The sequence below is a fragment of the Xyrauchen texanus genome, chromosome 3, assembly GCF_025860055.1.
Source record: "Xyrauchen texanus isolate HMW12.3.18 chromosome 3, RBS_HiC_50CHRs, whole genome shotgun sequence".
NCBI lineage: Eukaryota > Metazoa > Chordata > Actinopteri > Cypriniformes > Catostomidae > Xyrauchen > Xyrauchen texanus.
Genome location: NC_068278.1, coordinates 42,709,568 through 42,734,466, shown reverse-complemented (window position 1 = coordinate 42,734,466; position 24,899 = coordinate 42,709,568). Strand labels below are relative to the sequence as shown.

Genomic DNA, 24,899 nt, shown 5'->3' with positions numbered 1-24,899 from the left:
TTGCTGTAACGTAAGGCAGGGCCGGTGAGCGCCAAGGGCTCATCTCTTCGGGGGCGCCGATCTATCGAGCCAATAAATAGTTTTCAATCTGTGTCAAACAAAATGCGTCCTGTGTTCCGATGACGCATCCAATTGTGTGTCACGAACGCCATGAGTGTAGTATGGATAGTATGCCATTGTGAACACGGCCATAGAATCGTTTGCCAGTAATGAAGATCATGTGCTTGATTGTCTACTGCAGGTAAAGATACATTCTAAATAAAAGTGTATCAAAACACATTACATGAAAGCGCTCAAAAGTACCAAAAGCAAACAATTTGCAAAACGAATAAATAATTGTAATACATCTTAGACCAATTGACTTGGCTTATGTGCACTTTACATCAGGCCTGGCTCCAGCTCTAAGATGTAAGGTAGGCCATTCCCGAAAAGTTGGAGGGGTGGGCCAAGTTCATGATTGGCTGGGCCAGGCCCCCATGTGGAGCCGGTCCTGCTTTACATTAAAGATATTCCTATATACAGTGATGCACATTTATGATGCCTACTTAAGAAACCATAACATGCACTTGCATATTTCTTCCCAACATTGAGTTAATGTTTTGCTAGTTTGGGTTTACACACATTAGGATGTATTATGTGTTCATTTGTACTTGTTTGTGTAGAAAGTAATATATAGCTCTCTAATAAATTTAGTGGGGGAGGGGGTTACTGGAGGGTCTTGCCTAGGGTGCCAAATGAGGTAGGACCGGCACTGATGTAAGGCCTTCGTACATATTAATTTATGAATGTAAACATTATAGTCTGAAATTACAATAAGCGTAATTATTTTCAGTGTTTATTTGCAGCCTTTCAATAGCGAGAGAAATCCATGAGCACATTCCCACATATGCATCCTGTAGATGTCAGTTTTTGTACTGTGGCATTAGACCTAATGCGAATAGTACATATTCGTACACATTATTCATATTATACATATCATTCGCATATAATATGCGAATAGTGTATCTACACACTATTCGCAGTTCAAGAACAAATGTCTCAACGAGCATTCTTCCCCCCCAAAAAGGTCAGCTGTTGACTGATTTGTACATAATGAATGAAGATGAATGAAAAAATGACATGTTTAATCAAATATTTTCTTGCCAAACTGGTTTGGATGGAGTGACATCACACATTGGGGCTGGGCAAGTCACGTGATCGATCCCTCTTCACCTGCAGCAGCACCAGTGTTTGAAGACAGGTGAAGGCATCGATACCAGGTAAGAGAACAAAGTTGTTTTTGTTTTTCGTACAGTGCCATATCTTAAGTGTAGCCAATTATTACCCATTCGTTGCAAATAACTGAGTTTATTTATTTTAAATGACCTCAGACCGCTGAAAAACACTTATATTCGATTAAGTGAACTGCTTTCGTTACGCTTCATTTCACACCTTCCCTTTGTTGGCAGTCAGGTTTCAAACCGCGTTCAGAAAATGCTCGCGAATCATTAAATGACACGAGAATGCCCGCGTTTCTATAGTGTATGTAAATATTCGTTTTTGGTATGTCTTCTGTTGCCGCCATTTGAGAGCTGTTTGCCTGTGTGTTACATTCACTTGTTTATCTTCATTCCAGGGAGCTTTGTAAGGAAAAACACGATTTTCAAACTTCAAAGATTTTCAAAACCTGTATGGCAATGTAACTATTGTTTCGAGGTAGGACAGCATCTTTCCAGGGTTTTGTAGTGATGGTTTATAAATAACAATAAAAAGTAAACAATTTTTCTCTCTCTAAAAAATGTATAAATTTTTTTAATCTCACTCTCTATTGTAAACTTTTATTTGAGTAAAAGATTGCAATTGTCATCGTGGTAATATGTGACATTAAGAGTTACAGTATATGTAAAGAAATTTTTTTTGACCCTCAGATCTTATCAGCTGCTAGGACAGAACAATCCCCATGTCAGCTGGAAACGGGTTAGCATCCCGCTTTGATTGGGTTCGAGATATGCCTCTGTATGATCAGGTGCCAGTTGGCTCACTGCCATGGGGTCAGGAGCCTCCATACCCTCTTGGTGGTGAAGTGCCAGCAACCAGCTATGACTCTTTCCCACCTCCTCCACTCCCCGAAGATCCTCCTATTGGCCCAGATTACTACTCCAGTGATGTTGAAAACCAGGTGGATGATGCCATGGACATCAAACCCACCCGACGCTTCATTCCTGACTCTGTGAAGAACTTCTTCAGGGGAAGTAGCAACAAAGGCAGCAAAAAATGGACCTTTCCTCCACCTCCACCTGAAAATGTTAACACCACCTCTGAAGGTGTTCCATGCTCCCCTCCAAACTCACGCCCACCATCACCGACAGCTCCCAGCTCCTACCTAGACCCTTATGGAGGATCTGGAGGCAGCTACACTTCAAGGAAGGAGCAGGCAATGTTATTAGGGGAGCCTTTGGAATCAGTTTCTGGACGCTCTCTACAGACGGCCATGACGTACAGTGAGAAGGTGGAGGACTACAATCAACGCTATGCATACATGAAATCCTGGGCTGGACTTCTGCGGATCCTGGGCTGTGTGGAGTTGCTTTTGGGGGGTGTGGTTTTTGCTTGCGTCTGTGCATACGTGCACAAGGATAATGAGTGGTTTAATATGTTCGGTTACTCAATGCATCAAATGTCTGGGGGAGTTTATGGGGGATCATCAATGGGTGGGATGTATGGAGGATCTGGGATTTCTTACTCTGGACCCCTGACTCCTTTTGTCCTTGTGGTGGCTGGAGTGACATGGATAGTGACCATCATTCTTGTGGTGTTAGGAATTACCATGTATTATCGTACTATTCTACTTGACTCCAGCTGGTGGCCAATCACAGAGTGTGTGATAAACTTGGCATTAGGAGTGCTCTACTTTGCTGGAGCAATTGTGTATGTTCGAGACACACTTCGTGGAGGTCTCTGCTATTATCCACACTTTAACGCTGGGCCCAATGCAGGCTTTTGTCGAACAGAGTCTGGACAGAATGCTGCCATCATCTTCCTCTTTGTCAACATGCTGTTGTATCTTGTGGGAGCTGGCGTGTGTCTGAAGCTGTGGAGACATGAAGCTGCAAGGATGCGCAGAGAGAAACTTGGTCTAGATGTAAAGTTCAAATCATTCGTTCTTTGAAACTGATAATAATACATAGAAATAATCATATAAAATGTATCATGTTGATATAAATAACCACCCATACATTTCAGTAATTGCTGTAAAAACTATAGATTGTAAACTAAGCTAATGAAGTCAAATTTGCTTGTTTTTCTAATCGTATTCAAATTTAGATGAAAACAGCGTCAGTTCCACTCAACATGGTAAGCAGTTAATTTTGTCTTCAAAAAAGTTCTTTTAAAATAATTGTCAGCATCTCACTGACCCTGGAATTTGCAATCACAGATTGATGTAGGCTCCAGTGTCTCTGTGCCAATCCATACTGCACCAGTAATGGCCCTTCCAAACTCTATGAGTGGCACAACGCCTGTTCCTCCAGTTATGATGGAACCAGAGATCTTAAGGGGTCACATCCCTGCCGGACATATCCCCAAACCTGTGGTCATTGCAGACTATGTGGCGTACGTTCTTATATTCATACAGCTCAAGCCATTTGACAAAAGATATAAGCTCCATCTTCTATGATGTTTGAAAATAGCACACATATTGAAGACTTGGGTTATTATTGCCTGCCTGGGGGTTATTTTTATTTTTAACCTCTTTCTAAGAGATTGTAATGACCTTTTCTCTCCTATCTTTCTCCTCACAGCAAGTATCCCACAATCCGTACAGATGAGGAAAAAGAGCGGTATAAGGCAGTGTTTAATGACCAGTACGCAGAGTATAAAGAGTTGCATGCTGAGGTTCAGACCTTAAAACAGAAATTTGAGGAAATGGAAAATCTGATAAGGGGTCTGCCCCAACAGCCATCCAGTCAAATGGTAATAAGACTACAAAGCTGATTCTTTGACTGGCTGAAGATCACTCAATATATTGCATCTTTGATTTGGAAATTTTGCTCATATTTTTACGTGTCCTGATTGAACTTTAAAGCTGCTTCATTTATTCATTTTCTCTTTATACCCATTGTATATAGCTTAGTATTTAAATTTTCATCCTTTGAAAATATACACTCACAGAGTACTTTATTAGGAACGCTATGGTCCTAATAAAGATCCCGACATGGTCTTCCGCCTTTGTAGCCCATCCGCCTCAAGGTTCGACATGTTGTGAATTCTGAGAAGCTATTGTGCTAACTACAATTGTATAGAGGGGTTAACTGAGTTACCACTGCCTTTCTGTCAGCTTGAACCAGGCTGGCCATTCTCCGAAGACCTCTCTCATCATCAAGGCATTTCTGTCTGCAGAACTGCTGCTCACTGGATTTTTTTTCTGTTTTTGGGACTATTCTGAGTGAATTCTGACTGTTTTGCATGAAAATCCCAGGAGATCAGCAGTGACAGAAATACTCAAACCAACAATCTGGCACCAACAATCATGCCACGGTTGAAATCACTGAGATCACATTTTTTACCCATTCTGATATTTGATGTGAACATTAACTTAAACTTATGACCTGTATCAGCAAGATTTTATGCATTGAATAAGTAGGTGTAAACGTGTTCCTAATAAAGTGCTCAGTGAGTGTATATTCATTCCAAAATGTTAGAAGATACATGATTGAGACTGTAGCAGATTTGCTTTTAGAAATTGATTTTGAATTTCATTCCACAGGAGCAAGACAGAATAAATGGCATTGTTCAAGTGTATCAGAGAAAAAAGACTGTAAGTTCTTTAACTTTTATTTTTCTTTCTGAAAGTGACAAAATAAATCAGTTTATTTTTTACTGCCCTTGAGGAGGGTAGTTGTGACCCATATCCTACAAGCTTCTTCAATGCATTTAAAACCCTTCATCATTAGTTGCCTTTCTACATTCTTAAGTTGTTACAAAAGAATGCCATGGTATGTGTCTTGGTCCACGCTGAGTTCTAAGAACAGTTGACGCTAAAAAACTGGAAAAGTTAGGGGATGTTATCTGTATAAATGGAGCTATTGACATGTGTGCATACTTCCTGTCTGTGTAGGAGAACATGCCAAAGATTAATATACCTGTTTCTGGTTGTAGGACCCGACATTCCTGGAGAAAAGGGAGAGATGTGAATATCTGAAGAACAAACTTGCTCACATCAAGGAGAAAATTCTGCAGTATGATAAAGTCATGGACTGGAATGATGGTTACAGCTAAACAGAACTCCATCCTTTTTTCCAAATTCATCACGAACTTAAGAGGGATTCTCTGAAAAGAAACGACTGGCATGAAAAATATTTGTTCATTATTTTTTCAGCAGCATTTAATAGACTGTTTGGAATGGATGTGTTTAGGCAATCTCAGAGGTTATTGCTTTTTGTGTTTCTCAAAATCGCAACACATCTTACAGTGTTGATATCGAAATAATTTCACATTGAATCAAGTTGATTTCACTGAGCTGAAAATTGCAATAAATAGGCATCTATCACTTAAACTGGTTCAACAGCTACAAATATCAGTCATGTGTTACCTGCCTGGTTACTGTAGCACAACATTTAAGTTCAGTCATTTTTAATAATATATATATATTTTTATGTGCTTATCATACTTCTTTATATTTTAGAAGTTGATAATTTAAAGGAAGTCAAATGAAGCTTTGAGCTTCTTCCCTAATTGGTGAAAAAACAGTAGCTAAGTAGAGAATACATTGTAAATGGCCATCACTGTTGTATTTGTTAACGTTAAGCAGAGAGATGTCTATGTAATGGTCCTGGATTGTTTGATATATTTAGTATCTTAGTTTTTTAATACATTTTCATTTGTGTGTTTTATGTACATTTTGTATTATGTATCGTTCTGCCTCCAAATTGAATTGATTACTTTTTCATTGACTAAGTAAAGAAAAATAAATAGGCCTACCTACACACTGTATTGGTGAATGTTTGTTGTTTTCCATGACATACTCCTTTATGGAGAGAAAAAAATTAACTAGTATTATAGTCTGGTAACATTCCGATTCATGCACTTCTGTTTAAACTGCTACAACACTGAACGAGAGTTATCTGTAGTTATTATAAAACTACAGTTTTAGTGCTACTGCAGTAAAGTAAACCATGCTCTTACTGGTTTGACGGGTTTACTCTGAAGGCAAGGTGTCAAGTTACAAGCTGGACTCCAGGAATTGAAGGTCATCGTATACTTGTTTGTGCAAACCTTATATGCCTCATCAATACTAAATATGGTGTGTACTAACCTATAACAGTGCAGCTTTGTGTTTAATGAAGATGATTTAATGATTGAAAACATCCTTAATAGGGTTGTCACTATTGCATTACTGTTCTGAGGAACATATTGGACAATAAGAGTTTCATAAGTCAGCATTAGAATGAAGCAGTTGAAAAACATAATTTTACTTAAATTCGAATTAAATGATGACTAGATTGGATAATAAGGATCCCTCCCGTATTACATCGATGATTGGACAGTCAGAAATCCAGTCTTATGCATCACATGCAACTCTCGTAGTAGATTAAACTTGTTTTCCAATAGCTGATGCATTTGCAATATAACACGCAGATACCTGGTTGTAACTGATCGTAGAAGCTAAGCAGCTTTTCCTAGCCTGAGGATGAAGGGCTCCCCCTGCAGAGTTTTTTTTTTTTTTTTTTTGCCAAGGTTTCCCCCAAGTTCCCCATTTACCTTAACATCTAAGGGGCCGTTCACACGTTTTTAGCGCAATAACGCGTCGGTGTCAAAGGTCCGTTGGAGAATTGTTGTCTTTTGCCACTATCACTAAGGCACTGTTTTCTAGATACATCACAAATGTTTTATGAAAAGAGCTAAACTGTCTCCGTACACGTTCAGGTCGGGCTGCACCTGTGCAGGTGGAGGAGGGAGTGTGTGGTTTCAGTGATGTGTGGAGTCAGAGGGCGTTTCCCGAGGCTTGTCCTAAAGGAGAGGGCAAGGCTTTTATTTTTTAAAAAGGATTGTTTACCAGCGTTGACCACTTTCAGACAGCGAAAGGTGAGACTCCTCAATACAATCATTATTAATTAATCGATGTATTTAAATGTCTTTTTATTTAGTTTGTTAAATCCCTGTTGAATGTGGTAGTCTGCTTTAGGTTTGTTTTTTTATTGGATGTGTTTACCACACACACATTTAGGGATGTACGCTACCAATTTAACATGTTTTTCATGGAATTTAAATAGGCGTCTTTCATTTGGTATATCTGTTCTTGGTCTGACAAACGTGTTTTTGTTTCCAGAGCTTTATAATTCATAATTTGTCACTATTTATGCAAAACGTCGCGGTTCTTATGTGTCCTACTTCTGAAAGTTTTCACGTCACCAAACTGGTTGGTTGTATCTGCAGTAGGCCTACCGATGACACAGATTTGTAAGAGTAATTATAGTTTTTATCGTGAAAGTTGATGGCTATTTTCACATAAATTCTGGGAAACACACGTTTAAAAAAAAAAAAAAAAAAGCTAATCTATTAACCCTCAGAGACCACAAACATTGATAATGATGTTTTCTTTTTTTCCTCCTTGAAAGTGTTTTTCGAAATCCACTGATTACAAATAAATAAATCATGATTTTAAAGCATATTTCGTTTTGGGGTGAATTTGTTTTGTGACTTAAAGCATTAATAAATGCTTTCTAAATACATTAAACAAGTTAAACAATTAATGGGATACATTTGTAATAAAAAAATTGGTATTTAATTTAATTAAACTAATGTTTCAATTCTGCTATGCTAGGTCTCTTAGAAAGTTGTGACATTCAATATGCATTTTTTCCCACACCAAAACTTCTGATACATAACATATCTGACACTCTAAACTGTATCACAACAACAGTTTTGGCTGGAAAAAATGCATATGGAATGTCACTACTTTCTAAGAGAACTAGCGTGGCAGAATTGAAACAGTAGTTTAAATAAATAATACCTATTTTTTTTATTATTACAAATGTAATCTATTAATTTATTCTAATAATTTATTAACTTGTTTAATTTATAAAATGTATTATCTCATTTATTAAAAAGCTATACACAACAGTAACTGGCACTCTGAACTGTATTGCTTTTAATAAAGTATGTTTTTAATAATAAAATAAATGAATGTTGCAATTCTGCTATGCTGGATCTCTGAGGGTTAATGCCTATAATGTAACTAGCCACAATCTTTATATCTGGATTGATTTGATCTAGGTCTGGGCTTTTGGTTGTATATCCTTAACAGTGTATTTGTTTCATCAAATATGTTTCTTTTTTCTTACATTAGGTCTCACCCATATAACCCTGTGAAGTTGTTTGTCTAATAAACTTGAAGACAAAAATATGCCGAGAAAATCGAGTCACCCTCCTCCATATAGGAGCAGACAGTAAGTTGCTTTTGGAAAAAAGTATTTTATCAATACAGACTAGTTTGAAAAAAAAAAAAGCCTTTAAACAATGTTGTCAGCTTTTCATCAGAGAGTATTAAACAAAAGACATTAAAAAGACTTCATTTAAAAATAATTATTTATTCATGTTGACACTCTGTTTTCCTTTTAATCACCCATGTTATCTCACTTGGTCCTTTCAGTCAACCCAGAACTTCCCATCGCACAGCTTCTTACCACCCTGATGAAATGCTTCACTTTTATCGCTGGACTTCACCCCCAGGTGTCATGAAAATTTTGTGCATAATCATAATCATTTTGTGTGTGGCCATGTTTGCCTGTGTGGCCTCCACTCTGGCCTGGGACTATGATGCAAGCGCCATGGGCATCGGTGGCCTTGGGATGGGTTATGGAGGCAACCAAGGCAGCGCTGGTGGTGGTACTGGGTACGGTGGATATGGATCTGGAGGAAGTTACGGCGGAGGCAGCGGAGGTTATGGCTATGGTGGCGGCTCATACATGGATCCAAAATCAGGCAAGGGCTTCATCATCGCAATTGCTGCAATCACCTTCATTGCGGTGCTCATCATCTTCATCTTGGTGGTGTCAAGACAGAACGCTTCACAGTCTCCTGCATTCTATCTGGCCTCCATCATTATTTGTGCCATACTGGCTGTCTTCATGCTCATTGCCAGTATTGTGTACTTGGTTGCTATTAACCCCACTGCTCAGTCCTCTGGATCCATGATGTATAATCAGATCTTACAGCTGTGTGCACAATACCAGAACCAAGATCAAGCCTCTGGCATCTTCCTCAATCAGTACTTATACCACTACTGTGTTGTGGAGCCTGAAGAGGTGAGCATGGTAGTGTTTGTTCAGTTCAGACTGCGTAATCAGTAATGAATCGGGGTATGGATTTTAATCCAAAACAGTTTAATTTCTTTCTATTTGACGGCTGTTATTATGTAGAGTTGCTAGATGCCACCATCTTTGACAATGCAAATGTTAAAGAAAATCTGTTATATTGTACTCAACATGGATGTATCATGCCAACTTCATGTCACTACGGCGCTATTTAAAGTGTTAATTTTTTCTCTTCTTAACAAGGCCATTGCCGTTGTTCTTGGGTTCCTTGTGGTGGTTGGGCTGATCATCCTTCTGGTGTTTGCCGTGAAGGCCAGAAGCCAGATCAGGAGATACGGCAGGGATCGTGTTCTGTGGTATGACGTGAAGACAATTACTGATGGGCTCACCTCTCATGGCATTGGGGAATGGGCAAGTATATTAGCAAATTTCCTCCACAGAAAGATGCATTTAATTTTCTGTTATTCCATTTTTTTTTTTGTCATTTTCTTGGTTTTAATAATTCATGCAATGCATGCATTCATTAAATTTTAATTCTGTTTGTAATACATACTACTACTAGATTTACTTAAAATGCGTCTTTATATATACTGCATATTTTGTCTCAATGCTGCCTTTTTAGTTAAGACTATTGTTGATCTAGAGCATTGCTATTAAGATTTCTGAGAAGGGAATATTCAGAGAATTTTCCTGTCTAGTTTCTGGGTGTGTCCTTCCATTTACTTTCTCTCAAAGTAAAGTCTTACAATGATCCAAATTGTCATGATGATACAGTGTACATGGAACATTTAACAGTGACATTAATGTCCATGTATTTGACGTATCCGATAAAGGTGGCAATAGTCTGACTGTGAAAACATGTTCTAGTGTCATGTCACTCAATTGCCTTTGTTTTGACACATCACCATGTATGCAATGGTAGTTTCGTTCTGTATGTTGTGATCTGAGGAAGTAGTGGAACTGGTTCTGCCTGGCTTTAATGTTTGTCCAGACTATTTACCATACAAAAAGAAGGTTGGCTGGTTTAGGGTTATTGGAGCTTGTAGGCAAAAAGGGAGGCCTACAGCAGCATTTAAAGGGGTTACAGACCACTTTAAACTGGAAGCTATCAAAACTGTTGTGATGCAGTTTTTATACTGGCTTGCAGAGAAGCAATAAAAGAAAAGGAAAACCACACATCATAATCCTATAGTAAAGCATGTAGGTTGCAGCACCATGTTTTGGGAATGCTTCATTGATACAGGAATTGGAAAACTCGTGTAGTAAATTGGATTGCTACAAAAAAAAGACACCAAAAGTTTTGGTGGAGTGGCTTAACTAAAATGTTTAGAGTGTTCATTTTTGGGTGAACTATTTCCATCATTTACTTACCCTCATGCCATCCCACATATGTATAACTTTCTTCTGTAGAACACAAATTATATTTTTTTAGTGAGTAAATTATGAGAATTTTCATTTTTGGATGAACTATTTCTTAAACGTCCTAGAGAGGCTCAATGTCCATATTTCAGTACAGTTGAGCATTTGTTTAATGAAATTTCTATTCAACAGTCCCAATCCAACTTGCTCCATATTGAGCAATTTTTAAGAATTGGCAAATATTCCAGTTTTGCAATGCTGATACACATTTTTGTTCTTTTTTGAATTGCACACATTTTCATATTACAATACATTATGGTTCTAAGCTATGACAATGAAATATGAAATAGTTTTATAGGGATAGCACTTTTGTCTACAGTAGAAACCCATAATTTCCTTGTTTTTCAACAGGTTAATAATGTGTCTGGACATCCAGAGGTTTTTGCAAATGACCGCAATGATCAAATTGGTGTTTCTCAGCCAATGGTTCAAAGCAAAGAAGTCCAGAAGCCACTGTACCTTCCAAGGTAGACCATCCTTTGATAAGGCTATTGGTAAAATGTGTAACTGGCAACTTGTGAAATGACTATAAATGTGCCTGCTTAGATCAATATATCATCCAGGCAGATTACTCTGGTATCACTAGACTTTGAGCAAAGGGAGCTTTGGCTATTACTAGACTTGCCAAAGAGCAAAGGAATCCAGGAAATCTTGATCTCTATGAAAAGGACTTGTGGTGAATTTTGTTTTGTCATATGAACATGCATAACCAGTTTCACAGATAAACCTATCATGTGAACTAACAGAAACTGTTGTCATTAGAAAATTACTCTTAAACTGGTGTCAGAATAAAAATCTATCTACAATCACAAATTTTAACTTATCAGACCAAATGTATCAACAGAGTTCTATTAATGATTGTTCTATGAACAATTACAAATAACAAAATCTTGCTTTTTCCCCCACAGCGGTTCCGACTTGACAAGCTCGTTCAATGGAATGAAGAGCAAACTAAGGGACTATGACACTGGAGATTCTGGAGATGAGCTGGACACTGATTATGACAAGTGAGGAAAACCCTTGTTTTACAGTTGTAATATTGGAGCACATTGTAACCTTATAGAGCAGGAAGGGGAAGTAGAATGATGAAGTGATTTATGTTTAGAGACACCTTTTAAAATACTCATTAAATGGAAAAGAAAGCACTTGTGACTTCTATATTGTCATGCTTTCAGTGAGTATCCTCCCATCATTGATGAGAATGAGCGGCTTGAGTACAAGAAAGATTTTGACCGAGACTACATGGAGTACAAGCGTCTACAAGCCGAGCTGGATGATATTAATCAGGGCTTGGCAGATGTGGATAAAGAGCTTGATGTCTTGCAGGAAGGCAGCCGACAGTTCATGGTGTGTATTTGTGTGTGTGTGTGTGTGTGTGTGTGTGTGTGTGTGTGTGTGCACGCAAGTGAAATGAGTGAAAACTAGGATGTAAATGACCTTCTTAGTGTCCTGGGTCTGCTTTATCTCATCTCTTTAGTGTTCAAAATTTGGCTGATAGAATTCTGTTTAATCTGTAGTTGTTGCAGATTAAACTTGACAAACTTGTCTCATTCCATATTCAAGTCCGAAAACATCTCTTAACTTTCAAATCTCTTTGTGGTCTTGCACATTAATGGCACCTGAACTCTGGAATTTGCTTACATTGAGCTTGCACATTATCTTTTCTACTTGTAAATAATAATAATAAAAAAAAACCTCTTTTGGTTGATGACTTCCTGCTTTCATAGATTGTAGGTTGATTGTAAAGTGATGTTGAACTTTGGAAAGGCACCATAAGTATACTAAACTATACATACTATGTTACATTGATAAATGTTACTCAAGAGTACACACATTTAACTATTTGCTTTTGTTTACCAAAAATAGGATGCCATGGAGGTATACAACCACTTAAAAAGTTTGAAGAAGGTAAGCTTTTTGGTTGAATTTCTTTCTCAAAATTTCAGAACAATTAGTAATAAGGAGCAACCAGGAATTTTGTCCCAAGCACTTTGAAGGGGGCCCACTACATGCGTTTTTTTATATATATATCTTTATAAAAGTGTTACCTACAACTTTACTTTAAACAGAAGTTATTGATTTTGATCAAAAAGGTCTAAATGCTGACCTGTTACCTGTCTTTCTCACAGTCTGCAGACTATCAGATGAAAAAGAAAAGGTGTAAACAGCTAAAGGGAAAACTTTCCATCATCAAAAGAAGGGTCAGCGACTATGACCACAGAAAATAAAAACCTCCAGCACTAGAAACTCAGGCATAATTTGTAACATGATGGTTTTGTTTGGGACTTCATCTGTATTTCCGTATTATTATTATTATTATTATTATTATTATTATTATCCGTATCACTTAATGTCAAAGAATGTGAGGCTGTTTTATATAAACAGATTTCTGCTTTTGAGCCAGACTAAATTTGATTAAAATATTGTTGTACCTTGAAGTATTTTTTATTTTTTTAAAATTCTGGACTTTGTTGTCTCTTAACCTGTTATATTTTAAACATTTAGTCAAGTCATGGGTAGTAGTACAATATTCTTAAATATGAGCATGACTGTGAGCGCTTTAGTGTTCCTTTCAAAAGTCAAATTTGTGTCCGTTTTGTTGTAATTTTAGGGATTGAGTATTTTGTCAAGCCATTATAGTGTGTTTATTATAATGTTTCATTGAAACTTTTTTTTCCCTCAGGTTGTGAATTGTAGTAATATAATGAAGATATTTTCTCATTTAGTATATGACAGAAAATCCATTGAGAATTAATTGAACAATTCTAATGGTACAAGTAAACGGTGATCAATGAAGCTACCATGAAATGTACATGCTTTTTTGTTGTATTTGTTTATAAAAATAAAACAATACCATTTCCAAATGTCTACTATTGTATTCATTTTAGTAGATAAATGTGTTTAAGTGTCAAGCTAAATAAAACATGGCAAGGTAGGTATTATTGATTAATAAAAAAAGGAAACGCATAGGAACTCCTAATGCGGAACTAATGTTCATATCTTGTACTGGGATGCTGACGTTCAAGTATTAATTGCATTGTTTATTATTATCAATGAGCAAATTGTACATTCAGAAATTGTTTTTATAGTTTAAAGACTTTTCCCTTAATCTACTTGTATAAGATTCTGATTGTAAACCCATATACAGTGAGGAAAATAAGTATTTGAACACCCTGCTATTTTGCAAGTTCTCCCACTTGGAAATCATGGAGGGGTCTGAAATTGTCATCGTAGGTGCATGTCCACTGTGAGAGACATAATCTAAAAAAAAAAATCCAGAAATCACAATATATGATTTTTTAACTATTTATTTGTATGATACAGCTGCAAATAAGTATTTGAACACCTGTCTATCAGCTAGAATTCTGACCCTCAATGACCTGTTAGTCTGCCTTTAAAATGTCCACCTCCACTCCATTTATTATCCTAAATTAGATGCCTGTTTGAGGTCGTTAGCTGCATAAAGACACCTGTCCACCCCATACAATCAGTAAGAATCCAACTACTAACATGGCCAAGACCAAAGAGCTGTCCAAAGACACTAGAGACAAAATTGTACACCTCCACAAGGCTGGAAAGGGCTACGGGGAAATTGCCAAGCAGCTTGGTGAAAAAAGGTCCACTGTTGGAGCAATCATTAGAAAATGGAAGAAGCAAAACATGACTGTCAATCTCCCTCGGAATGGGGCCCCATGCAAGATCTCACCTCGTGGGGTCTCAATGATCCTAAGAAAGGTGAGAAATCAGCCCAGAACTACACGGGAGGAGCTGGTCAATGACCTGAAAAGAGCTGGGACCACCGTTTCCAAGGTTACTGTTGGTAATACACTAAGACGTCATGGTTTGAAATCATGCATGGCACGGAAGGTTCCCCTGCTTAAACCAGCACATGTCAAGGCCCGTCTTAAGTTTGCCAATGACCATTTGGATGATCCAGAGGAGTCATGGGTGAAAGTCATGTGGTCAGATGAGACAAAAATAGAACTTTTTGGTCATAATTCCACTAACCGTGTTTGGAGGAAGAAGAATGATGAGTACCATCCCAAGAACACCATCCCTACTGTGAAGCATGGGGGTGGTAGCATCATGCTTTGGGGGTGTTTTTCTGCACATGGGACAGGGCTGACTGCACTGTATTAAGGAGAGGATGACCGGGGCCATGTATTGCGAGATTTTGGGGAACAACCTCCTTCCCTCAGTTAGAGCATTGTAGATGGGTCGAGGCTGGGTCTTCCAACATGACAATGACCCGAAGCACACAGCCAGGATAACCAAGGAGTGGCTCTATAAGAAGCATATCAAGGTTCTGGCGTGGCCTAGCCAGTCTCCAGACCTAAACCCAATAGATAATCTTTGGAGGGAGCTCAAACTCCGTGTTTCTCAGCGACAGCCCAGAAACCTGACTGATCTAGAGAAGATCTGTGTGGAGGAGTGGGCCAAAATCCCTCCTGCAGTGTGTGCAAACCTGGTGAAAAACTACAGGAAACGTTTGACCTCTGTAATTGCAAACAAAGGCTACTGTACCAAATATTAACACTGATCTTCTCAGGTGTTCAAATACTTATTTGCAGCTGTATCATACAAATAAATAGTTAAAAAATCATATATTGTGATTTCTGGATTTTTTTTTTTAGATTATGTCTCTCACAGTGGACATGCACCTACGATGACAATTTCAGACCCCTCCATGATTTCCAAGTGGGAGAACTTGCAAAATAGCAGGGTGTTCAAATACTTATTTTCCTCACTGTAACTAAATGCAGTTCCAGCTAGAAAAGAAAATGCAGAAATACTGGGGAGCACATAACTTTTTGAACAAGTTTAAAAAACATTTCTAATGAAAGTTTTCAGTCTGTAAACATTGTAAATCATGGATGAAGAACCAGACAGAATGTCTGTTACGTATGTAACCTCAGTTCCCGGAGATGAAGGAAACGAGACATTGCCTGCTAACGCATATGGGGAGTTGTCCTTCCACACAACTTAATTGTAGCCTCTCTACAATATCGGCAATGGTGTTTAAGCTCCTCCCTTTAGGCGCAAAGGTGTCAGCTACAAAAGCAGGTGCACAAACACCATTCCTCCGAATTTTCTGACTGAGGGACAAGGAGCACATCGCTCCCACCTCAGAAGAACTCGTGAGTCTTGTAAGTGCGACCGGCGTTCGCAATGTCTCATTACCTTCGTCTCGGAACCGAGATTACATACGTAACAGAGACGTTACCTTACTAATCCGTACACTTGACATTGCGTGCTAATGCATATGGGGAACAGAATCCCATCATGCCGCACTTCACGGCATAACCTTCCAGAGAGGAAACATTATGCTGCAGTCTCACGGGACTCATGTTGGGCCAGGAGGTGAGCACTCTGAATGAACACATAGGCACTTTTCCACTGCACGTTACAGTTCGACCTCAACTACTCGCTTTACTTTTCTGAGATTGCTTTTCCACTGCTGTATAGTGCAGTGGCTGATCGTCATAGTTATGCCGCCTCTACTGCCGTGACATAATCTTAAACACGACACAAACATTACTGACCAAAACCATAACACAACCGCTAGCTGTTAGCTACTAGTTCATTGTGCTGCATAAAGCTGTTGTTGAATGGTGATTTTACACAAGTGTAACATTTAAATTGGCCTGGTTGTTTTAGAAGCAAGCTTTCCAGTACCTGGTCAACTAAATAAAGTGAAGCTTTCAAGCGGAGTATAGAGTTAACATAACAAAACATACCATCCTCCATCGTGGATCAGTCCAGGGCACTCTCCCTCCCATTGCTTGCCGTTTTAATAGCGTCCATTTGGTCTAACCACTTCCACTTTTCCTTGATGGTTCTGTAGTCATATTTTAAGTGTTTTTTTTTTTTTTTTACTTTTCCCAAAAGTTTTTTGGTAGGTCTGGTGTTAGCTGTGTGCGGCAAACAGCTGAAACACTTCCTGAAAGACTTTTTAATTAGCGGGTTGATGTCCCACGTCGAATATCCAGTGACGCTGGTAGTGACGATTCTCTCTGACCAATCAGTGATCTGCAGGATTTTGACATCACATTTTTTATCAGCTCGGCTCGCTTGGAAACTCGACCGAGGAACTAAAAAAAGTATCAGGTACCAGGTACTATCCACAGTAGAAAACCCCCAAAAAGTGAGTCGAGTCGAGTCGAGTTGTACTGTGCAGTGGAAAATGCTCTTTGAATGTCTCTGGATCATAGCTTGATTGTCCTTTTGCTTGAGGAGCTTGGCTTGAAAGACCTGGAGCACCGCCATCGCATGGAGTGCTGAACCAGCTTGGCCCGCTGCTGAGAATGCTTTTCCAGCCAATGCGGGCGTCAGTCGACAGGACTTGTAAGGACGAATGGAGAGTGATTTCCATGCTCTGCTACTTGATGGGCAGATTTGTGCCTCTACCACTTCCTCCACAAGGGGTAGTTAGGCATAACCATTTTCTTCCTCATGATCCACATTAGTGTAACGCAGACGCAGGCAGGTTGGGATCCATAAGCAGTAATTTTAATGAAACCTCAGTAGTGATACAGGCAATGGTAAAACACGGGCAAACAGGAATGTAGAAGGCAGGCAGTATGAACGTGAGAGCAGGCAGAAGATCAGGGCAGGCAGCAAGCAATCAATAAACTTTAAACAGGCAAAGGTAATATAGGGCAGGCGGCAAACAATCGTGAAACTGGAACAGAGCTGGGTCGGTACACAATAGACAGAATGACAACCAGGAATAAACGCTTGGAATTGTAGCCGGAGCAAAACAAGACTTCGCAAAGAGTGTGAGTAAATGAGGTGACTAAATAGGGGAAGGTAAACAGGAAACAGCTGGGGTGTAATCAGACCTAGGCATGTGGGCTCATGGGAAATGTAGTCTATAATCAAAACTCCGGCGAATCTGATCTCCGACGGCTGGAGGGGGAGGCGCTCTCAATGTTCGTGACAATTAGAGAGAATGTAATCATTGCATGGGCGAGCTGAATATGTTGCATGCCATGATTTTGATAGTTCTTTATGAACTTCATGGAATAAAGGGGCAGATCTACGAGATGCTGTCAATGGAACTGCAGGAACCATTCATCAAGGCAAGATTGTGTAGGTTCTTCTGGAGGAGACCACTCAATATCAAGCTCTTTGACCGCCCTTGAAAGAACCGGAGCATCTCCTTATCAGTGGCATGTTCATGCTCCTAACCCTAGCTGGGGGAAGGGGTGGTAGCATCATCCACTCACCACTCACCTGATGCAGCGAGACATGACATCGTCATCATCCCCAGCAATTTAATGATTTTTTTGAAAAACAAAGTAGTCATAAAAACGCATTTGTGCATGAAACTACATTCTTACGCGATGGATCAGAATCTGCCGGTAAGCACCTTTTGTTCTGTAATAAATCAGTTGTGTCTCTCAGCTGTGATGAGCCTTAATCCTGAAGTTGTCAGTTTAAAGCAGTTTAAAGCTATTTTCTAGCATGGTAATGTATTAGTAATACCAGCAATCACAGAGCTCTGTTCTATGTAAACAATGATTAATGGATTCACTTTACGTCACCAACTGGCTCACATTACACACAAAAATTATCTTTTGCCACCACCTGCTGGCTAACATGTGTAATTTCAAAAATAAAGAAAGTATCTAGTGCCGCCACTGTCAAGGGAGGATTACAAGCGATCAGGGGAATTTGGTAATGTTCACAGAAACTCTCATCAATGAAGTTGCCCGCCGCCCCGGAGTCTATCAGGGCATGCGTGTCAGTACTGTTCGAAAGGTAGGTAAGCTTTACAGGTACTTCGAGGCAGGTTCCAGACAAGGTAGAAGAAATTAATAGACTTACCCCGGGGCGTGGCATTTGTGATGGGCAATTGGCGCATTGATGTCCAGCCCGGCCGCAGTTGAGGCAGAGGCGATTGGAGAAGCGGCGTTCTCGTTCTTCGGGTGAGAGGTGTGTGCGATCAACCTGCATGGGTTCCGCTGTGTCGTTCGTCGAGAACATAGCAGAGGAAGGCGGGGACCAACGACTCGGGCGTCTGGAACGGATGAGGTTGTCCACTCGGATTGCCAGAGCGATGAATTGGTCGAGTGACACACCCTCATCGCGGCAGGCCAGTTCGGACTGGAGTTCAGTGTTTAAGCCCTGACGAAAGAGTAGTTTGTGGGTTGCTTCGACCCAGCTGGTTTGTGCAGCAAGGGTACGAAAGGAGAGTGCGTAGTCTGCCGCCCGTGAGGTTGCCTTGGCGGAGCGCCAGTAGTTGTTCACCTGCATTCTTACCCCCTTCAGGGTGATCGAAGACGTCGATCAGACCTTGACGGAAGGAGTCAAAGGTGAATTGAGCGAATCCCTGGTTGGTCCAGACTGCAGTGGCCCAATCGAGGGCTCTACCCGTGAGTACAGAGCTCATGAAGAGGATTTTGCTCTCGTCAGTAGGATACAGTGCAGGTTGCTGGGAGAGGAAAACTGAGCACTGCATGATGAACCCCTTGTATCTAGAGGGCGTGCCATTAAATTTTTCTGGCAGCGCGAGCCTTGGGCTGGTAGAAGAAATGAAGTGCGGAACTGTGGTGTCAGCCACGCTGGCTTGAGGTACTGCGGGCGCTGAAGAAGAGACAGACTGGGGCTGCGCTTGCATGGAGCGCATCATCTCTTCGACAGCTGACGTAAGTCGAGCGAGCTGGTGTTGTTGCGTTGTTAAGAGATTTGCTTGAGTCGTGAGCTCTTCTGCCATGCGGGAGATTACCGCTGGATCGGTGTTTGGCGAAGTCTTCTGTAACGCAGACGCAGGCAGGTTGGGATCCATAAGCAGTAATTTTAATGAAACCTCAGTAGTGATACAGGCAATGGTAAAACACGGGCAAACAGGAATGTAGAAGGCAGGCAGTATGAACGTGAGAGCAGGCAGAAGATCAGGGCAGGCAGCAAGCAATCAATAAACTTTAAACAGGCAAAGGTAATATAGGGCAGGCGGCAAACAATCGTGAAACTGGAACAGAGCTGGGTCGGTACACAATAGACAGAATGACAACCAGGAATAAACGCTTGGAATTGTAGCCGGAGCAAAACAAGACTTCGCAAAGAGTGTGAGTAAACGAGGTGATTAAATAGGGGAAGGTAAACAGGGAACAGCTGGGGTGTAATCAGACCTAGGCATGTGGGCTCATGGGAAATGTAGTCTATAATCAAAACTCCGGCGAATCTGATCTCCGACGGCTGGAGGGGGAGGCGCTCTCAATGTTCGTGACAATTAGAGAGAATGTAATCATTGCATGGGCGAGCTGAATATGTTGCATGCCATGATTTTGATAGTTCTTTATGAACTTCATGGAATAAAGGGGCAGATCTACGAGATGCTGTCAATGGAACTGCAGGAACCATTCATCAAGGCAAGATTGTGTAGGTTCTTCTGGAGGAGACCACTCAATATCAAGCTCTTTGACCGCCCTTGAAAGAACCGGAGCATCTCCTTATCAGTGGCATGTTCATGCTTCTAACCCTAGCTGGGGGAAGGGGTGGTAGCATCATCCACTCACCACTCACCTGATGCAGCGAGACATGACATCGTCATCATCCCCAGCAATTTAATGATTTTTTTGAAAAACAAAGTAGTCATAAAAACGCATTTGTGCATGAAACTACATTCTTACGCGATGGATCAGAATCTGCCGGTAAGCACCTTTTGTTCTGTAATAAATCAGTTGTGTCTCTCAGCTGTGATGAGCCTTAATCCTGAAGTTGTCAGTTTAAAGCAGTTTAAAGCTATTTTCTACCATGGTAATGTATTAGTAATACCAGCAATCACAGAGCTCTGTTCTATGTAAACAATGATTAATGGATTCACTTTACATCACCAACTGGCTCACATTACACACAAAAATTATCTTTTGCCACCACCTGCTGGCTAACATGTGTAATTTCAAAAATAAAGAAAGTAACAGATCTGCACTGCTCTTACACTTTAGTTTAGAACAGCGTGAACACAAGCGGAGTGATACACACACACACAGTGAAGCGTCCGAGTGCTGATGGTGTCAGGTCATCAGTGCTCATGGAATGTCTCTCATCCAATCAGATTCGAGGACTGGAACTAACTGTGGTGTGTGTGTGTGTATATATATATATATATATATATATATATTTCTTGTTGTCATGAAGATTCCACCCACTGACTCGTGTAGTCGACAGCGAAGCAGTAGAGGGCTTCTAGACGAGAGATGAATCGCTGTCTTGAAGAAAATTCTGAGGAATGGTGTTTGTGCACCTGCTTTTATAGTGGACAGCTTTGCGCCTAAAAGGGCAGCGCTCAAACGCCATAACCAATATTAGAATATTGGCATTATATTAGATCAACTAGGTCGTGTGGAAGGATATCTCCCATATGCTTTAACACGCAATGTCAAGAGTACGGAGTCGTAAGGGAACTGATATTATATCTACTATGGGAACTTCTCGAGAGATAAAGAACTAGATTGTACACTATGCATTTTAGTTTATGTGAATGAAATTTCAAGATGTTAAAAATGAATATTTTTGCTCTCAGATTTGTTAAATACCCAGAGGGTGTGCTGAGTGAGCCTGAAAAATCATGTACAAATGTAAAAAAACAAGATGGAGTGATTTCTGTATGATATAAACTATGTTATGACTACCATTCCCAGCAGATTCCCAGTGCACTATATCAAACGAAAGCCTGTTCTCTGATCAAATGAACAACTGTTTGTTTATATGAAAGAAAAAAAAAAAAAACAGAATTTGCCCAGAATGCATTTTGAAAGTGCCTTGTGTATTATATGGAGAAAATAATTTAGCACACAAGACATACTCTTTTCAGGCATGATTTATTGAAAACACACCACAAACCTGTATTTGTCTTTAACAAGAGCAATTCCCTCTTGTTGGTATTAGTAAAATTAACAATACATTCTGTCACTGGCATTGTTCATGAGCGCTAGGAAAGCATTAACAGCTATATATTCAAACCCTTTTAGTGTATCTATCTTTTAAAAGTTTACTATACAATGTAATACAAGGCAAAACCCACCACCAGTCTAGACTACATTGAAAACACACTGAGTGAAAGTGGGGGAGGCAGAGAGAGGAAATAGAGGAGATTTGTGTGTGTGTGTTGGTACGTAAAAGAGATAGAGAAAGAGGGTTAGGAGAGAGAGAGAAATACAGTGGTTAGGGACCAATAAAACATAAAAAAACATTTATCTTTTTCATCTAACATGGAAAAAGGTTAAGGCACATGATAGTTACAAACACATTTGCTACCAAATTGAACACATACTGAATTCTGATGCTTTGAATAAGTGATATCTACAAAAGGTAGGTCTCTCTTGATTCCATTTCAGCATCCTTTTTTTCTATAAATATACAATCTGATGCAAATTCACACTCTGGGAACCTCTTGTACTACATCGTACCAAAATCCTTTGGTTGTTTTCTGCAGAAAAGGCAGTCAGGAACAGAACGTCAAATTTAAAATTAAATTACAGACGGCTACATTTCTCGACATGGATGTACACAACATTTTTATCTTTCAAAATTAAAACAGTTAATCATTATTTTGTTGTTAGAAGTCTCTGTTAGAACACTATGGTAAAAACCTTGCAATAGAGAGTTATATAGAGTTGCATGACAGAAATTAGATGACAGAGCCGACACAGGCTGCTTACCTCATATTATGAGAATAAAAACAAAATATTTTGCCTCCTTGGTATGTAAATGTAAGCCCCCCAAAAACTGCTCTTAAGAGTTAACTATGATTCCTTTGCAGGTTGATGCTCTGACAGTGGAAAGATTTACACAGAGCGCTTTCTTCCTGATGTTCATTATGTAATATCCAATTTACAATTACATAAAACTATTACTGGAAAACAATGAAAACAACATTAAAACATTTGTCATGCTTGTTTTTGTTACACTCAAGATATATTTTTGATATCAAAGTATTTTGTCTTGCATAATGAAAGGAAGTGTCTTACCCTGATTCCTCTTCTCTTTTTATTCTTTCACTCAGTTTTTATTACACCAGATCTGATGTCAATTACAATTTGGTTACCAATCAGATGCATTCCAACCGAAAAAGAACATTAAAGATAAATGATTCTATTTAAAAGCTAGATATAGGCTCCAGTACTACCTGCAACCCCATATAGGACAAACAGCTTTAGAAGATGGATGGGCTTCTATTTAAAAGAAAAGCGAGAAAATAAATAGACAATGAGAATGACTCTACCGCCTTTGATACATGTTTAACTAGCGCAATTACCTTTTTATTATATTATTATTATTATTATACAAACATGGCCATGCTTTATTTATCGAATACTGAATGTGCTCTGAACAAACTGTATGGATACACATCTATCAATGTATAAAGACCCATAGAAGAGTGTGAACTGTTTTTTGTCCCTCTCTTAACCTTTATAACCTAAAATACACTTATAAAACAACAAACATATCAAATGCTTTTAAAATCTACTTTTATGACAACAGGAGCAAGTGAATCCTCCTACTATCCCTCATTCCACAATCTACATATTAACAAATGTTTTTTTTACTCTCTATACCCTTTATTAAATAAACCGAAACATCATTAACCAATAGGTGATAAGTGCCGGTGTAACCCAGCATGCCTCTGGAAATACAGGATCAGAAGACCAAATCCAAATCTCTCCAAATCATAGCAGCTCTCTTTATTTCAGCTCCGCTATAAGCAGATTTCAGTGTGCAGGGTAAATCCCTCCATTTGAAGAACAGTTCTCAGTGAGAAGAAACGAACACAGTGATAATTTGTCTTTAAAGTTGCTTTATAAAGCCAGCACACAGAAATCGCAAAACCGTGCATTTCGATAAAGAACCCCCAAACTTCATATGTGCCCCAACACCATTGTAATTAACAACAACAACAAAAAAATAAACCTTTGACAAGTGCTTCCACTGAACTCCATTGCTCACATCAGCCCACTATTTTAGAAAACCCAAACCATCATTAAAACTCTACAAAATGAAACAAAATCCACAAACAAACAGTAATCAAGCAGAAACATACAACAAAAATAATAGAGGCAAATTTATCTTTTTTGTTTTGACATAAAAAATAGAGTTTTTTATTTCCTCTTTCCCAAAACCCAATTCTTTCCAATACACGTCCGCATCCATGACAGCACTTCCTGTACACTCAATCCATCCATCAATCCAGATCTTCGGTTCAGGGTACACTACGTCCAGTGGGAATGTACATATGAGAAGTGGTGTTTTTTTTTTTTTTTTTTATAGTTTATTTTCTTTCCACATTCCACAAAATATTGGCTGTTGAATGAAAGTTGGAATTTTTCTCTTGCTTTTTAAGGCAAAAGTCTTCAGATGAGTCCACATCATGGTGAGCTCCGTGGTTAATGGCAGTGGTGACACATGAAATCCTTGTGTGGTAAAGATGCTGTTGCTAGCTAAGCCTGGAGCGAAGAAGGCGGGAACATTGGACAATATTATTACAGATATCAGACTGACAAAATGTGCGCTTGATGATAGATATTTATATCATGGTCATAAAACATAGACCTGCTAACTTTAATCGACATACATGACAATGTTTGCAAAATGATGGCGTGAATGATGAATGAATTTCATGAGCTTGTAAGGATAGAAACAGATTTGAAAATTAGCAAGCATTAAAGGTGCACTTAGTCATTTTTTATCATTAAACTAATTTTACCCCTAAAGAATTACATTTCTCACTTTATATTAGGTCTTTAACTACTATGTACTTAATAAATATATTACATTATATCAAATGATTATATACATACAAGTTGTTGCATTGTACTTACATATAAAGTACCTGTATTTAATTACACTTGAAGTTACACTGTTTACCTAACCACTAACCCTAAACCTAACTCTACCCCAATCCTTACCCTAACCCTTACCCTTATTAAACATTTTTTTTTTTTTATGAGAACAACATGTAGTTACAGAGTAAATGCATTGTATTGCATGTATTTTAATGTTAGTACCTAGTAGTTCAAGACATCTAATATAAAGTGTGACCAAATATGTTTTAAATAAGTCTTCACATAAGATGAAGACTCATTTCAGCAGCACCCATGGTGGCTGCCGTGTTGAGATCACATAAAGGCCAAAAACTCCTTACTTTACCCCAGTAACCTCCCTATTACTGAACTGTTTTTGCCC

At 39.0% G+C, this 24,899-nt stretch overlaps 3 protein-coding genes across 11 annotated transcripts in view; 2 read left to right on the top strand and 1 right to left on the bottom strand.

Moving 5' to 3' along the window:
* Positions 1-759: 759 nt before the first annotated feature.
* LOC127630423 (MARVEL domain-containing protein 2-like) lies at positions 760-5,958 on the top strand. Of its 2 annotated transcripts, XM_052107919.1 has the most exons (8): positions 760-1,259; positions 1,616-1,695; positions 1,908-3,121; positions 3,304-3,333; positions 3,416-3,591; positions 3,780-3,951; positions 4,745-4,795; positions 5,137-5,958. In XM_052107919.1, exons 3-8 carry the CDS (start codon positions 1,940-1,942, stop codon positions 5,254-5,256), a joined length of 1,731 nt encoding a protein of 576 aa, XP_051963879.1. In that variant the 5' UTR covers positions 760-1,259; positions 1,616-1,695; positions 1,908-1,939; the 3' UTR covers positions 5,257-5,958. The 2 variants fall into 2 exon arrangements, with proteins under 2 accessions (XP_051963879.1, XP_051963890.1); XM_052107930.1 differs by lacking the exon at positions 1,616-1,695.
* Positions 5,959-7,009: 1,051 nt separating this feature from the next.
* On the top strand, positions 7,010-13,050 carry oclnb (occludin b). Its single transcript, XM_052107944.1, has 9 exons — positions 7,010-7,062; positions 8,327-8,426; positions 8,630-9,284; positions 9,537-9,704; positions 11,064-11,179; positions 11,621-11,719; positions 11,888-12,059; positions 12,579-12,620; positions 12,842-13,050. The coding sequence occupies exons 2-9, from the start codon at positions 8,383-8,385 to the stop codon at positions 12,938-12,940; spliced, it is 1,395 nt and encodes a 464-aa protein (XP_051963904.1). The 5' UTR covers positions 7,010-7,062; positions 8,327-8,382; the 3' UTR covers positions 12,941-13,050.
* Positions 13,051-21,526: 8,476 nt separating this feature from the next.
* LOC127624161 (splicing regulator ARVCF-like) overlaps positions 21,527-24,899 on the bottom strand; it is a 244,611-nt gene continuing 241,238 nt past the window's right edge. For all 8 annotated transcript variants that reach the window (XM_052098852.1, XM_052098861.1, XM_052098886.1 and 5 more), the window contains one exon: positions 21,527-24,160. The gene's annotated coding sequence lies outside the window, so the exon portion shown is untranslated. The remainder of the gene's footprint in view (positions 24,161-24,899) is intronic.